This window comes from Raphanus sativus, unplaced genomic scaffold (assembly GCF_000801105.2).
Source record: "Raphanus sativus cultivar WK10039 unplaced genomic scaffold, ASM80110v3 Scaffold2302, whole genome shotgun sequence".
Lineage (NCBI taxonomy): Eukaryota > Viridiplantae > Streptophyta > Magnoliopsida > Brassicales > Brassicaceae > Raphanus > Raphanus sativus.
The window spans coordinates 1-16,264 of record NW_026617611.1 but is presented as its reverse complement, the minus strand read 5'-3'; the positions used below and the strand labels follow the sequence as shown (position 1 = coordinate 16,264).

The window sequence follows — 16,264 nt, the reverse complement described above, 5'->3', positions numbered from 1 at the left end:
ATTTGTACAAAGTTTCCATCATTTGTTGGGTTTTCAGAACATACGGTCACAACATGTCATCCGGTAAGGAGTCTTTTAGCTAATAAACCTTAAATCAAAATCAGTGTCTATGGAAAGTGACAGAGTGATTTCCTCTGACTGATAGATGTGTTCAAGAGATTTCAAGGGAACAATGGCAAGTTCAAGGCTTCCCTTGTTAGCACTGTGAAAGGTATGATTAGTTTGTATGAAGCCGCACACTTGAGGACAACAACAGATTACATTCTCGACGAAGCATTGAGCTTTACCTCAAACCACTTGGAGTCTTTAGTTGCACGTGGGAGTCTCCCGTCTCATATCTCAAGGCATATTCAAAGTACTCTAGATATATCCCAGCACCGGAACTTAGAGATTTTAGTAGCACTGGAGTTTATCCAATTCTACGAACAAGAAGATGACCACGACGAGATGCTACTCAAGTTATCAAGAATCAATTTGAAGTTCCTACAGCTCCAATACCTTCAAGAAATCAAAATCCTTACAAAGTATACACCTCCTCAGTCATTATAGTATTTTAATCATGCATGAAAGATGTCATTCTAATTTTTTTGAATGCAAGGTGGTACAAGGACCTAGACTTTGCATCCAACTTGCCACCGTACTTCAGAGACAGACTCGTGGAAATGTATCTCTATACACCAGGGTACTACATTGAGCCACAGTCCTCACGTGCGAGAATTATGTTGACTAAGTTCTATGCTGTTGTAACACTTGCTGATGATACGTGCGATAGATATGCATCTATTCCTGACGCTGAGAGCCTTGCCAACAGCTTGGAAAGGTACAAATATAATAAAAAACTGTTAGCAAAAATTGTATGTGTCAGTTTTCATCTATATATGCCATAATCGATTGCTTGAATCAATATTTCATGACAGATGGGTTCTTGATGATGTCACGGACAAACAACCAGATTATTTGAAATTCGTACTTAAATTTATATTAGAAACCTTCAAAGAATTTGAAAGGGAATTTGAGTCTTACAGCGTGAAAGCTACAATAGAAGAGGTAACCAACCAATCTCCTCTTAGTAACTTGTTTTATAGCATGTTGTAACTTTGTTTTTCTTTTTGTAAAACAATTTGGTTGCAGTTTAAGACACTTGCGGCTTCAAATCTAAACCATGCGAAATGGGCACAGACGGGTCATGTGCCTACCTTTGAGGAGTACATGGAGATTGGTGAGGTTGAGATTGCTGTATATTCAAGTATGGCAGCTGTTTTTATGTGTATGGAACAGACCATTCCTACTCATGAAGCTTATGAGTGGCTCAAAACAAGACCAAAATTCTTTCGATCATTTGCCATAAAAGCCCGTTTAATGAACGACATGGCCGGCTTCAAGGTACAAAGACATGAATCCTTTCTTATATGATCCTGATCTAATGTCATAAATCACTCAGAATTTAATAGATAGTAGTAGATTTTGGCCTTAGCTTTCACAGCCAAAAATATATTTTTTCATACAAAGTTTTATTTAATAGGAATTATAATTGTACTCAATAGTTTATGTATTTTATTTGTATTTTACTATTCTATAGTCAAATTATAAAAAAGATTTGATTTAATAACATTTAGAAAATAGTTACACATAGGAATTTATTTTTGTTAATATATACTCCTTCTGTTTTTTAAAGATGTATGTTTAGGAATTTTTTTTGTTTCAAAAAGATGTATTTTTCATATTTTCAATGTAATTTTTGTCAATTAATTATGAATAATTGTGAATCTCAAAAACATTAATTGCATTTCTTGAAATTTTATTAGTTTAGAAATATAGAAATATAAAATAACAAAAAACTATGCACTAATAAGTGTGAAAATCTCAAAACATGTATTATTTAAAAACAGAGGGAGTATCTTGTTAACTAGGAAATTGTAATTTTGCTGTTTGTTACTGATCTTTAGGAACTAAATTAATTAATAGAATTATTTTGTCAAAATTCTATATTTTTTTAATATTAATATTATAGATATAATTGGTTGATATCTACTACAAATCTAATTTAATGTGCTAATAATAATGGTTCTACTATGTATTTAATGTTATGTACCAGATTGTGATCGATATAACTGGACCGACCAGGACCGTACCGACCGCAAGAGATAATGCTTATCAACTGTTGTACTTATCCACTTAGGATAAACACGACCTGATATATATATATATATATACATGTAAAACCCCTAGTCGAGATTAATAATAGAAGAAACACATTTCCCACTTAGTTTCACAACATGTTATCAGCACGATACGTTCTTCAAAAAACCCGAACTACCCAAAACCACCAAAAATCCTAAAAATGGCGCATCTTAAAATCGCTCTATCTCTCCAACCGTAAGTATCCAGACAACGAGCCACATATCAAATCGAAGCTCTCGACGAAACGAATCCAACGCCGTAAACCTCGTGTCAATCCGATCTCGGACGCTCCCTCACGCTCTGTTTCAATACGCGCCGCCAATAACCCTAAAAACCCTAATTTTGGCGCAATCTCTTCAATCCTGAAGAACCAGAAAACGAGTAATATATCAAATTGAAGCTCTTGACGAGACGAACAGATCACCATAAACTTTGTGTCGATCCGATCTTAGACGCGCTTTCACGCTCTATTTCAATAAACGCCGCCAGAAACCCTAAAAACCCTAAAACTCTAATCTCCTCTTTTGTTTTACAATTTGTGTTTGATCATTATTTTAACTTGTGTTTGAGTGTTTAAGGTCTAACCAAGATCAAACCCTTGATTCATAAATTCCATTCAACCCAATTCGCGATCTGATCGTTCCTGCTCTCGGTGGTCCGGTTCTACAAACATCAAAGTTTAGGTAATTAAAATTCTGAAATCTAAAAGAGAATCCATACTGAATTTGGTTGTATTGATAAAGGTTTAAGACTATTAAAATTTGCAAAACCCAAACCCTAAGATAATAGATCCCAAAATCCTTTGAGTAAGTTGGAGCTTTCAAATCCAACAGAGATTGTTTCTAACAATTAAACTCGAAACCCTAATGGTTTTGAATCTCACAACTTGATCTATTGATCTATAAAGTAACTAAAACCCTAAATATGACCTATTATGTATTATGGTCTAAAAATTAATTAAAATTCATGATAATCTCCTAAAATCCCCAAAATTAGTTTTCCATCATCAGAATCCAACCCATTGGTCTGAAACTATGTGGAAAACGATTTTTCGGTTTCTGGTCAGAAATTGACCCCTTCAAATAAATTCCGAAGAATTAATTAAAATTCACCAAAACCCATGATAAATCCTAACTAAGAAACCATATAAGTAGTTTCTTCAGATTCGTTTTTAATCACATAGTCATAGTGTAAATTTTTCATACCGAAAAACTGCATAAAAAGTGTGTGATTGTTTGAATTATTTGAATCACCTAGAAACGATTGTTAGGATCTCATTCTGATTTTGGTTGAATCATTGGAGATTGCTTGAAAAATTTCGGATTTTTCCAGATTGCAAAGTTGCAAATTTTACTTTTTCAAAACTTTCCGGTTTGTGAAAATTAATTTTTTTATGGTTTCTGAAAACTTCCATATTAGTTTTAGAATAATGGAAGATTGGTAAAACTAGTTTAAAACCATAATTGAACATTTTCCAGATTGATAGAATGCAAAATTAACTTTTCTAAAAACTTCTGTTTTTGAGAAATTGTCTTTTATAAGTTGCTGGAAACTTTTCATTTTTCTTTTGGAAGATTAGAAAAATGCTATAATTGTTAAGATTGATCTGATTTTTTTAAGTCATATAATGGTTTCGAAAATAATTATTAAAAAATGAAACCATATATTTTCGAAACCCTAAACCCTATTTTCTCTCTCTAGAATCCGATAATATTTTAAATCATCTAGAATCAATTATTTGATCTGATTTATTTTTTTTTCATCTTGATCATGTAGACAATGATTGCTAAGGTTGCATCATAAAACATATTTTTTTAATTGATTGATCATATGAGAAAATCAGATTGCTAAATTGAAAGAAAAATCGGATTGCATTGCATAAATTCAAAGGTTGAAAGAAACCAAAGCTGCATTGCTATATTGACTAAAATAAATCGGATTAGATTATATAATTTAGAGGTTGAAAGAAACCAAATCACATTGCATAAATAAAAGGTTGAAAGAAACCAAAATGCATTGTTTGAATCCGATTATAAGTCAAATAATAAGACTCTAAAATCTATATTTTCAGATGTCGAATTTGGATTATCCAACCCTTAATCTCTCTGGAGATAATTATTTAAAATGAGCCATGAACACTGCAATTGTCCTGAAGATAAGAGGACTTGACAGATGTATCATCAAAGGCGTATGCAACTGAAAATGAAAATATGGGGCAGTAACAATTATTCGCCAACATCTCACTGAGGATCTCAGAGATCAGTATCTAAATATTGCGAACCCTCTAGACCTTTGGACAGAGTTAAAATCCAGATACACAATAGTGTTATTACCAAAGGCTAGGCATGAGTGGATAAATCTCAGATTTCGGGACTTTAAGTCCGTAGATGAATATAACTCAGCTCTAATCAAAATTGTTTCTAAATTGGAACTATGTGGTGAAGAGGTAACAGAGGAAGATTTACTGGAAAAGACATTCCTCGCAGCTGATCCAAGGGATCTATTGTTACAATATACCTACAAAAAAAATGTTTCACCACTTATACGAATTTGATCTTGTATCTATTACAAGCTGAGAAGAATAATGAGATACTAAAGAAAATCAGTAAGATGAGACTTCCTGAAGCCAATAAGGTTGGAGAGAATAAGGGTGAATCCAAAGAAGCCACGTCCAGAATAATAAAAGGAGTGGCCGGCTTATACATTGCCTAAGAATTGAGATTTTGACATTCTGATTTTATGTTCTGATTTGTTTGTCATTTACATTTTTTATATATAATAAGAGTTGTTTTAGTTTTATATTATCATATTTGACTTGCTTGATGATTTCTTGAATGATAAATGACAAATGAAATTAAAAAAAAGAGTATAGTAATTAAAATTATACGACCAAAGGCATTGCCTAAAGAGGGCATGAATTATTCACCCAAATAAAAGACGCATTTGAGTTATAAATTTTTTTAAATGACTGGTTTCCACATTGAACCAATGGGCAAAAGAAATATAAATTCCTTAAGATTATAAAGAAAGTAAAAATCGCCCAAGGCATAAAAATGGTCGAGACTGTACTCCCAACTGATCTAAACTATGCTAAAAGATCAGTATGATAAAGGCAAAAGGCCTAGGTAACCAGATAGGTTGACGAAATTTTATACACTTTATGGCATGACTGGACTAGCCATCCAGGTCTTTAAAATTGATGCAAAGATTGATATCGAAAAAGGCACAAAAGAGTTATCCCATAGAATCTCACGTTGTGTAACATGTACACAAGGGAAACTCAATAAGCTATAATGTTCCAAGCATCTAAAAGATTTATAGCATGTTCATGAGGGGGAGAAATGACACTCCCGTGGTCCATGAACAACACTAAAAATCCGAGTGACATGGTCTATGACCATGATAGAACTTGGTCGAATTCTTTGTGATACAAAGATCACTAGCTAATGCTTGGGAACACATGGATTTACATGTAATAAAAATATGCATCAGGCCATATAAAGTGAGCATAGATATTCCCATCTAAGAATGATAAAGGGTCATGATCCAGACATAGACCATCATAAGAGATTATGTATAGACCACCACAATAATATGTGCCGTCTAGGATGGAACCTCATAAAAAGATGAGATAAGATTGGGAATATATGTTGGATATGAGAATGCTTTCTCCCACGATTTTATAAGAAACCTTGAGCCAAATATGGGTGATCAGATTAAGGCCAGGTTTACGGATTGCATGATTAAATCCGATTATCCAACATCAGGGGGAGAAAGAAATAAGCTGGTACAAGTATAAAGAAATGGAATGGTATTAACCATCCTTGTCTTGGCAAGATCTTCGGACCAGAGAATATGATTTAAGACGTCCAAAGAAAGATCATACAAAGCTAGCTAAAAGAATGCCAGACAGATTAGACCCGAAAAGAAAAGAAAAAGAATGACTAAGTCATACCAGCTTAAGCACCACGAAATTAATGTCCTAGAAGAGACATAATCAAGTTGCTATAGAGTCTAAAGATAGACCAATATGTTCCATAAGATAAGGAACTTCGGAAATGAAAAGAAAGGTGCATAGAAATGACATATCCGAGGTCATAAGGGAAACCATACCAGACATTGAGATAAGGCTGCGCAGCTAAACATCTAAGGAACCAGACCATGTAGTTTGGGACGCCAAACTACAAGGTAATGAAGGTTCTTAGTAACAATGAAATTTCTAATCGATTAGTTCATGTCTGGAATACAATGGAACCATACATATAATAGAGTGTCGACACATACACACATAAAATATAAAGATGCATAAGAAAATAGCACTTGAGTTTAAAATATATAAGCGAGGATCAGAACCCACGTGAATACAAGAATGCATTCATAGATTAAAAGGTTGAAACCGTGGGGGTTTAAAAGAAAGATTCAAAGAATCTATAAAAGAGATGGGTGTATTGGCCATATATAGAAACACCATCTGATAAGATAAAACCAGTGAAAATAGGTCATGTGTGGGAAAGAAGAAGAAATCGTGAGACATGGACTAAGGTGTTCATATTCCTATTTATAGCATTCAAAGAATGGCTTGATTACACAAGAATACACACAAAGACTAAGGAACAGATTATAAGGAGATATACTCCTATGTGGTGGATGCTATTATAAATTCGAAAATGATAAATGTCTGGATATAAGTAAGAAAGAAATGTAGTAAGCAGCATGTTGATCACTGGATAAAGAAATGATAAGAATATCAAAAAGATGAGAAAAAAAATTCTCACAGAATAGTTTTGTTCCTAAACTATTCATGGACTGAAACAAGGCAGCTGCAAATGATAGACTAAGAAAATACTTAGTACAATCAGTCCATAGATCTTTATAGAGGATATTATAATTCCTTGTGTTTATGTTTATATCAAACCAACCTAAAGAGAGGTTCAATGGTTCAATGATTTCAATGATACAAGTTATCAATTGATTTTGGACAGAATATGATGGGACTAGAAACCTTAGCCATATATGAGTATATTGGCGTGTGATGACAAGGTCTATGACTTAACATGTATGTTTTCGAAAACATAGCATTGTCTACGACAAAATGAAAGAAGTCATGAGACATCATCCAGAGATAGTGACCAGAAGAATGTCTGAGTCAATAATAAAATGAAAGTGTCCACGATATGGCAAAGCCATGAGACTAGAAGAACCGTGGGACATGAGACGACCTTCAAGAAAGATTTAATCGTAGGATAGAGGTATATCCAAGTACTGGTCGAGTACTATCCGAGTACTGATTGAGCATCATCCATCCGACCAGAACATGAAGACATTATCGAGTGGTCAGCATCAAAGGAGCACGTCTTGACCATGTCCAAATGAAGTTCCAGAAGGCCGAAGAAATTACAAAATATTACAAGAAGCTCATCGACCAGATAGGAATGCATCGACCAAAGATCTACAGTGATGCATTCATCAGAGGGAGTTCATGTGTTGTACTCTTTTTCCTGTCCATGATTTCCCATTGTGCCATATTGGTTTTGGGGTTTTCCAGGAGAGATTTTAATGAGGCAACATTAAGCATGCAACGAACCAATACTGGATGTGTCGATCAAGGGGCAGTGTTATGTACCAGATTGTGATCGACATAGCCGAACCGACCAGGACCGTACCAACCGCAAGAGATAATGTTTATCGACTGTTGTACTTATCCACTTAGGATAAACACGACCTGATGTATATATATATATGTAAAACTCCTGGTCGAAATTAATAATAGAAGAAACACGTTTCCCACTTAGTTTCACAACATTTAAAATTTTTATTAAGGTTTTGTTAGATTATTTTGGCAACATAATTTTTATAACTAAAAAAAATTATGACAGTTTTATAAAGTTATTATATGTATTGATTATATAAGATTTTAAATCTTAATAATGCCAAAATATTAATCAGAAATAAATGAAATGATTTCTAGGGAAATATCCATTTAAAAATAATAATAATAGAAGTTGTGATTTATATTTTAATAGAATTGATATATAAGTAAGTCATTCACGAACTTAAAACATTTATTATATATCATCTGTGATTGATGTATCATTCCTAATATACTACCAATTTTACACGTGACTTGATTAGGATGACATGAATAGAGGATATGTCGCCAATGGGGTAAACTGTTATATGAAGCAATATGGCGTCACTGAAAAGGAAGCCATTAAAGAGCTCTGGAAAATTGTTACCGAGGCTGATACTGAACGAGGAGTTCCTGAACAACACCACTGTACCACGCAAGGTATGGAAGGCCGCCATCGATTTGGATCGCACCGTCAATATCACTTACAATGGAAGTGATGAATACACCACTCCAAAAGAAAGATTTAAGGAGTATATCACTTCTCTGTTCATCAATCAGATCCATCTTTGAAGATTTTATGGAAATACTATATTAATGCAGTGCGAGTGAACCAGTCTAAGGGTGGCTAGTTTGAGATACCACTTCTGTAATGTTATCATCTAAGTTGTTGAAACGAGTGTTTCCTTTGTTATCTTCTATAACAGCGTGTGTTTGGTATCACCGGAGCTATTGTTTGAATGAATAACAAAGCGGTGAACCAAAGTTTCTTCTTGGTAGCAACATCTGCCAATAACATATATTATCATTTCAAAAGTGGTTTTTTTTTTTGCATGTGAGTTTTCAGGCCAAAGTTAAAACTGGCAAATTCGTTTTTATTATGCTTTTTAGACTAGACTAGATACTGATCCATTGTAGATAGTCTAAGATGATATTACAACTATGTTAGGATCTCTGTTTATGTCCCTTTATGCCTTGCTTGGGTTTAGGACTGGGCAATTCAATCAGTTTTGGTTCAATTGATTCAGGTTTCGATCATTTGGATTCATGAATTTCAGTCTTCATTCAGATATTATAAAATTTTGGATCGGATCCCGGTTCGGATTTAGTTACATGTCCAAGCTTTAGTTGAACTCAAAATAGTTTGGTTTTGGATAATAATTGGCAAAATTATTGATTTTTATTTTGATTAAGTTCAGTTTATATCAAATGTTTTATTATCTATCTGATTTTCTCTCAAAATATATTGTTGTCCTTCAAAATAATTTTGGGAAACTTTCTATGGACTATACGAGATTCTTCCTTGAATCATACGTGACAACATCAAACGAGAATCAACCAAATTAAAATTAACAACTACGAACTCTATAAGTATAAGAAACATTATTTAATTTTTAAAATAAAACAACAATGATTTAACCTTCATAACTAAAATTATTCATAATTGAATTGTAAGTGTCAAAAATATAAAAATAATAATATTAACCAATATAAAAATATATATTAAATTAAGTATTTGATCTAATTATTCATATAATAAATAATTATTTTTAGATATTTAATAATATTTTATATATTTTGAATACATATTCGGGAATAAGGTCGGGTTTGGTATAATTTTTTGGGATTTGAATTTCTTAGATTTTTCAGATATACATTTGGATTCGAATTCAATTCGGTTAAAATTTATAACCCAAAATACTATAAACAAGATCTATTTAATTTTTTTTTTTCTGAACGAATGTAAAATTTATTCAATCAAAATTATTTTACATCAAATGCTACTGTTTTTATTATATATACATCTTATTATTCATAAACTACTTTTCCTCAAAGCTACTCCTTGTTTCTGTCGAGTTTGGATCGGTTCGGATTTTTAGATTCAGCTGCACTTGCAACCAAACACTCTGGAATCTTTATTGATAGTTGGGCTTCATGTTCATGGGGCATAGATCTAATTGGGCTTTCACCTTGCAGGCGAACATCGGGAACCGGAACAAGCGGTTAGTGGGCCAATCTTCCCGCGTCTTTCTTTCACAATCTCGCCTGGCGTAGGAAGCTTTCGCTCGCTCTCTTCTCCCAGTCGCCGTCGAGATTCCTTTTTTCTGGATCTCATCTCCGAAGATTTTAACGTTCCGTATAATTCGCTAGTTAAATTGCTCAATTTCGACTTCTTCGTTAGGTGAGTTGAGCTTCGATTTTCATCCGAATCTATGGTTTTGGTTTTGTAAAAAAAGGTCTCTTTTAGGGTTTTGATTAATGTGCTGTAATTTGAGTGGAGATTGAAGTTGGAAGAAGCTTTGGATTGTTGTTTTTGAGCTCTGAGGAAGTGAAAATATGAGTAGCAGCAGCAGCAGCTCCAGAGAGGGATCTCCCGATTGGCTTCGTTCTTTCCAGGTTTCCTTTTTTTGATTCAATTTGATTTCGTTAATGAATACACATTTGAAACGTGGAAGTTTTTTTTTTTTTTTGTGTGTGTGTGCACTGTGCAGACACCCACCACCACTTCATTGTTATCACTATCTTCGTCGTCTGAGTCTGCTCCAGATGATAGTCCTTATAAGGAATCTGAAACCATTTCGTCTCTTCCTTTGACTGATGACTCTGAAGCCACCACGGCTCTGGACTCTGAAACGAAGTTGGTGACAGATCAAGTGAGTGTTCACCAGGTGTTCTCTAGAAAGAAGAAAGCTGATGCTACTCTCAAACTTGAAGGTATTGTAGATTTGTTTTCAGATGATGTCTGAGATTTTTTAAAGGAAAACACTATTATCAAAACTGTTGAGCTCTTAAAGGCTTTTTTTTTTTTTTTTTGACTGGGGAACAATTTGCAGAGAAACAGAAGGGAATCAAAGTCAGTGTAGAAGGCTCTACCAAGCAAGTAAGAAACATTTGTTTGAACCCCGTCTCTGTTGTACTCGTTTGTACTTTTTTTTTGTTGCGTCTTCTTGCCTTAGTTGGTTAGTTAGTGTGTTTCATGTCTTTCTTGTTTGCATGAATAAATTGTAGTATCAAGTATGTTGGTTAGTTATAAACCCTCATCTAGAGAAGCTTCCCAGCTGCGTGAGCCATGTTGGATATTATTAGGTGGCAGTCTTTCGCCTGCTCTATAGCCCGTCTTAGTATTCTAGTCTTTTTTTTATATGTGTGGAACTCTATGGAGTGTTTATAACTAACCAACGGTGGAGTTGACAGGTTAGTGTTTATCTTGTTTTGTTCTTTTATCAGGGAGGAGATGATTCTGTATGGCTTGTCTCATCTGATTCTGAACCACCCTCCAGTGATCCGATAAGGGAGCAAGTAATTATCTCAACTGAAGAGGATGAGAAGGATGAGGATCTTGTTATTCTAGAACAAGAGGAAGAACCTGCGGTTAAGAAGGCTCCAAAGAAAAAATCTCCTAAGAAAAAGCCAAATAGTGGCCGCCAGATACTCAAGCAAGAAAACATTGCACAAGAAATAAGTGAAGGTATGAATAAATCGTACCAAAGGTTTGTGAATTTAATATTCTTCGGACGTGATGTAACGGTTCCTCTACTATTCAGATAAAGATACAGATTCCATAGTAGCCGAGGAAGTGACAACGGATAAGAACACCAAGCCTTCTTCTTCTGTAAGTACCTTGTGGTAGTAGGATCAGTATTATTGTTTCTTCTCTGGTTTTTTTCCTTATGACCAGATTTACAAATTCCAGGGCTCAAGTTCAAGATTGCCTTTGGTACTTTCTGAGAAGGTGAATCGTACAAAGGTAATCCCATTGTCAAACAATGAAATTCCTCCCATTTAGAGTTTTCTTGTAGACAGAGCGCAGTTGTTAACAAAAGCGGTGAACTATATCACAGGTACTCGTTGAGTGTGAAGGGGACTCAATAGATCTGAGCGGAGACATGGGGGCTGTTGGACGCGTCGTTGTTTCAGACACAACCGAGGACATGTTCTTCGACTTGAAAGGCATGTCTCCTCCCCCTCCCTCAATATCGCTGGCTTCACTCTTTATGCTTCTCGTTTTCATTTTTTCCTATTGAACTTTCAAAATGGGTAGTTAGCTATGCCTGTTGAGCCAAACAGAACAGAACTGATTATGTAGCATGTAACAGAACCAGTTTATCATTTCATGTTTCAGGAACCATATATAAATCAACAATTGTCCCATCCAGAACATTTTGCGTAGTACGTTTTTTTTCTGACTTTATACCTATTTCAAATTTTAAGGTAACTTGTATTATACAAGTACTCACACCAGAGATCTTGCAATTTCAGGTTAACGTAGGTCAGTCAGAGGCAAAGGTTGGTAATAGCCTCTCCTAAGCTGTATATATATTACTCCTGCTCATGAATCTTGACTTGAAACATATGGAAAACTAAAACATAGAATGGAGTAATAAACTTTATTGGATTATATGTTTCCCTTGTCAGATTGAAGCTATTATGAATGACTTCGTACAGCTAACACGAGTATCTAACGTTTATGAAGCAGAAACGATGGTGGAAGGTAAGCTCATTTTCTATACTTTTTTTCTAGAGTGGAATTGATATTATTGTCTTCTTATAGCAGTACTGTGGATTTTGGTAAACTGGTTTTTTTACCAATTTAGGAACTCTGGAGGGATTTTTATTCGATTCAGATGATGAAGGTAACAAGAACGCAAAGACTGCTTCAAAGCCTGCAGATGATCAAAGGGGAGACACAGCAGAGATAACCAAAGGAAGTGGAAAAGCTAAAGAAAAAAGCGAGAATGTACGTTTTGGCAAAACTCAAAAATTCTCATAATGATATGCATCTGTTACACAGTAAATGATGATATTTGTGGGAATACTTTTGCAGGTGGTTGTAGGGAAAAAGAGAGGAAGACCAACTAAAGAGAAGCAGCAGCAGCAGCAACCAGCAAAGAAAGCTAGAAGTTGTGCTTCTAAGAAAACAAAACCCAAGAGATGAGTTCATGATTGCGATTTGTGAACCAGAGTAGTAGTTTTTTTTTTTCACATACAGAGTTGCGAGTCTCTAGTTCCAGACAATTCGAAGTAATGTATATAAGGCCTTTGATGAAGAATAGATTTCAGAATCTCTAGAGAATAATGATGACTCATCTTGTGCATGATTGCCTTTAAAGCAATTATGCTGAGGCCAAGAAGCACAAGAAGAAAGTAGTAGTAGTAGTAGGAGCGAAGTTCCTTACTCTGTTTCACCTAATTGCAAAAGCAGTAGAATTATAACAATACTAACTTTACTAAAGTACCCCCGTCACCTCGGGAAACTTAATTATTTTACATATCTGCTTCAGGGGTAAAACCGTCAATTAAATAAATTTCTCCTTTAGCGTAAGGAAGTGGTCAAGTGGGGGGGTTCTAGGAAAGTGGTGCTCTCTCTCTCTCTCTCTCTCTCTCTCACCAAAAGCGTGTCACCTCTTCTTCTTCTGCTTCATCACTTTACCAAAATCGCATCGATTCTTAGGGTTTCTCGAATCTGTCTTTTGAATCGTATCTCCGATCCTGATTTTTTGGATACTACTAACGAGCTCGAATCCTCATATACTAAAAGACTATGGAAGTGTTATCACTGGAGTCACTACCGGTGGGATTCAGATTCAGTCCGACGGACGAGGAGTTAGTCCGTTACTATCTCCGTCAAAAGATCAACGGCCGTGACGACGAAGTCAGAGTCATCCGTGAAGTCGATATCTGCAAGTACGAGCCATGGGATCTACCTGGTATCCAACTCCACTTCTCCCATCTCTTCTATCGATCTGTGATTACTTTGAGCTCTCTGATTCACCATCTATGTTCTTAGTATGTATAATCAAAGATGATTTGGAACAATATTATCAGTTTTTCCGTATCTTAGATTGTGGAATCGTTCAATTTTAGTATGTATTAGCTTATCACTGAGTAGTTTGATGATGATGATGATGTGTTGATGTTGATAAGTTATGGTGATGATGAAGTGGTTGATGTTGATAACTTAAGAGTATGATTATGATGATGATGATGTTGATAGCTTAAAGAGCATGGTGATGATGAAGTGTTTGATGTTGATAACTTAAAAGAGTATTGTGATGCTAACTTAACAGTATGATGATGATGAAGTGTTTGATGTTGATAATGTGATAACTTAAAAGAGTGTGGTGATGATGTTGTGATATGCAGATCTTTCTGTGGTGAGGACAACGGACTCGGAGTGGCTCTTCTTCTGTCCGTTGGACAGGAAGTATCCAAGTGGAAGTAGGATGAATCGCGCCACTGTTGCTGGATACTGGAAGGCCACTGGGAAAGACCGCAAGGTCAAGTCAGGGAGCGTTAAGATCATAGGTGTTAAGAGGACTCTAGTCTTCTACACCGGACGTGCTCCTAAGGGGACACGAACTTGTTGGATTATGCATGAGTATCGCGCCACCGAGAAGGATCTCGATGGAACCAAGCCTGGCCAGGTAAACCAGTTTTGGAGATTACCATTTTACTTTCGAGTGTCTGATGGATTGTATTTTTGGTTGCAGAGCCCGTTTGTCGTATGCAAGTTGTTTAAGAAGGAAGATGTTGTGAGTGAAGCATCACCGGAATGTGGAGTTGTCGAACCAGCTGTCTCGTCTCCAACTGTTGTGGACGAGATGAGGTCTGAGGTTGAGCTGTCTGAAGTGTCTCTGGCTTTCCCTACAAAAGAAGAACCAAAGCATTCTGATGTTGCGGAATCTTCTCTTGTAGTCTCGGGAGAGTGTCAAAGTGATATATCTGCCCCTGAGGTTACAACAACTGAGGTAAGGATGAAATAAGTAAAGTCTTTCTCATTACATGCTTTGTAAAGTTACTAACTTTGTTTTTTGATCGGCAGCTTGACCATATCGATTGGAGCTCGTATCTGGAGTTCGAGTCCCTGGATCAAGCCATGTTCTCTCCCTTGCACTCTCAGGTGCAATCCGAGCTCGGATCCGCTTTCGGTGGTTTTGGTTATGGATCAAACGAACCGTTCAGAAACCAGAATGGCGCTCACATTCAGACACAGTACGGTTCAAACGACCCCGACCAATATATGTTCGACCTCTTGGATTCGACTTTCCAGATTCCTTATGAGTTACCAGAGATGAAACATCTAGCGCAACCGATGCCAGAACAGATTATATATGAGCCACAGAGTCTTGTCAACACGAGTAACAAGATCAATAACGATGCATCTGAAACAGGAATCAAGATAAGGACAAGAAGGGCACAAGCCCCACCTTGTGCTGAACAGTTTGTAATGCAGGGCAGTGCCTCAAGAAGGCTGCGTCTTCAGGTTAACCATAACAGTTTCCAAACCAGAAGCTGATAGTCCTCAGCTCCAATGTATCAAGAAAGAGGTGAGAAGAGGTTTAAATAAGAACCACCTTTCAAATGCCTTTCTGTTTCTAACCTTAGATAAAAATGCGTACAGGTCAAGGACACAACATGTGGAAGTTTCATGAGATCAAAGAGCAGGACTGAGCTCATATTCAAGAATGTCGCAGCTTTGGGAAGTTCATACAGAGGGATACTCAAAGCTGGAGTTGTGGCGGTTGTGTTTGCCATGTCGGTTTGCAGTCTAACCGGTAAATTTCGTTGAAGCTTTATGCTTGTTGGTCAATAGCAATCAATCAAAGAAGGAAAGTGGTTGAGAGCGCTTGTTTGTGTGTATGAAATAGGGGATTAGCTCTGGGTTTACGCTTAACCATGGTCGGTTTAGTAGGGTAGTAGTTAAACTTGTACTAGTTATAGTTCTGTTTGTATGTTTTAGATGTAAGAGAGAATCTTAAAGCTCGTAGAGTTTTATCCCCCTGACTATATAGGTCATGAGATGTCTCCATCAATACCAAATAGTCATCATGTTGTAAGAACTTGTATTTTCTATTTCTCTTTGAACGCATGTTGAATTTTTAAAAGATTTACGTTGCATGTTGAATCATATATTTTATCGATATGGTATAACATACTGTATGTACATGATTATTTAGTATATGGATTGTTCACATCCCTAATTTACTACAGTACTAACTTCCTTAGTGACGTGAAATGAATCCGAGTAACAATCTGCAATTGGTCTACAAAAGCTGCGTAAACATGCCAAACAGTTATGTATTCATTTGTTCACCTTTTAGTCGAAAGCATGCAACGTGGTTTCCACTCTGATACTTTCCAACCATGCCAAAAGTTCTTACAAATTTTTCATTCCACGAATATTATTTATCATTTCTTTTTCAAAATTTTTTGTCCACCGCATGCTGCATCCAT

General features: G+C 35.7%; 2 protein-coding genes and 1 pseudogene across 4 annotated transcripts; all 3 read left to right on the top strand.

Annotated features, from left to right (window-relative positions):
* The first annotated feature begins 8 nt into the window (after positions 1–8).
* Positions 9–8,752, top strand: LOC130505469 (terpenoid synthase 26-like; annotated as a pseudogene).
* A 1,301-nt stretch (positions 8,753–10,053) lies between these two features.
* Positions 10,054–13,092, top strand: LOC108828188 (DNA-binding protein BIN4). Of its 3 annotated transcripts, XM_018601792.2 has the most exons (13): positions 10,056–10,211; positions 10,311–10,426; positions 10,522–10,744; positions 10,864–10,910; positions 11,258–11,498; positions 11,575–11,642; positions 11,724–11,777; positions 11,872–11,980; positions 12,153–12,199; positions 12,290–12,316; positions 12,446–12,521; positions 12,625–12,767; positions 12,855–13,092. In XM_018601792.2, the coding sequence occupies exons 2-13, from the start codon at positions 10,367–10,369 to the stop codon at positions 12,963–12,965; spliced, it is 1,206 nt and encodes a 401-aa protein (XP_018457294.1). In that variant the 5' UTR covers positions 10,056–10,211; positions 10,311–10,366; the 3' UTR covers positions 12,966–13,092. The 3 variants fall into 3 exon arrangements, with proteins under 3 accessions (XP_056856060.1, XP_056856059.1, XP_018457294.1); XM_057000080.1 differs by having other exon boundaries at positions 10,054–10,211; positions 10,318–10,426; positions 12,153–12,316; XM_057000079.1 differs by having other exon boundaries at positions 10,055–10,211; positions 12,153–12,316.
* Positions 13,093–13,381: 289 nt separating this feature from the next.
* Positions 13,382–15,655, top strand: LOC130505470 (NAC domain-containing protein 91-like). Its single transcript, XM_057000078.1, is given in 6 exon segments — positions 13,382–13,737; positions 14,174–14,454; positions 14,521–14,778; positions 14,853–15,308; positions 15,310–15,357; positions 15,432–15,655. Coding segments are annotated over 6 exon segments (1,377 nt in total). The 5' UTR covers positions 13,382–13,571; the 3' UTR covers positions 15,600–15,655.
* The last annotated feature ends 609 nt before the right edge of the window (positions 15,656–16,264 follow it).

Excerpts from the sequence above, each read along its gene's own strand:
- LOC108828188 (XM_057000080.1), top strand. The coding sequence starts at position 10,367 with ATGAGTAGCAGCAGCAGCAGCTCCAGAGAGGGATCTCCCGATTGGCTT. Across the intron at positions 10,745-10,863 it reads TGCTACTCTCAAACTTGAAG|AGAAACAGAAGGGAATCAAA; the intron begins GTATTGTAGATT and ends AACAATTTGCAG. Across the intron at positions 11,778-11,871 it reads AGAAGGTGAATCGTACAAAG|GTACTCGTTGAGTGTGAAGG; the intron begins GTAATCCCATTG and ends ACTATATCACAG.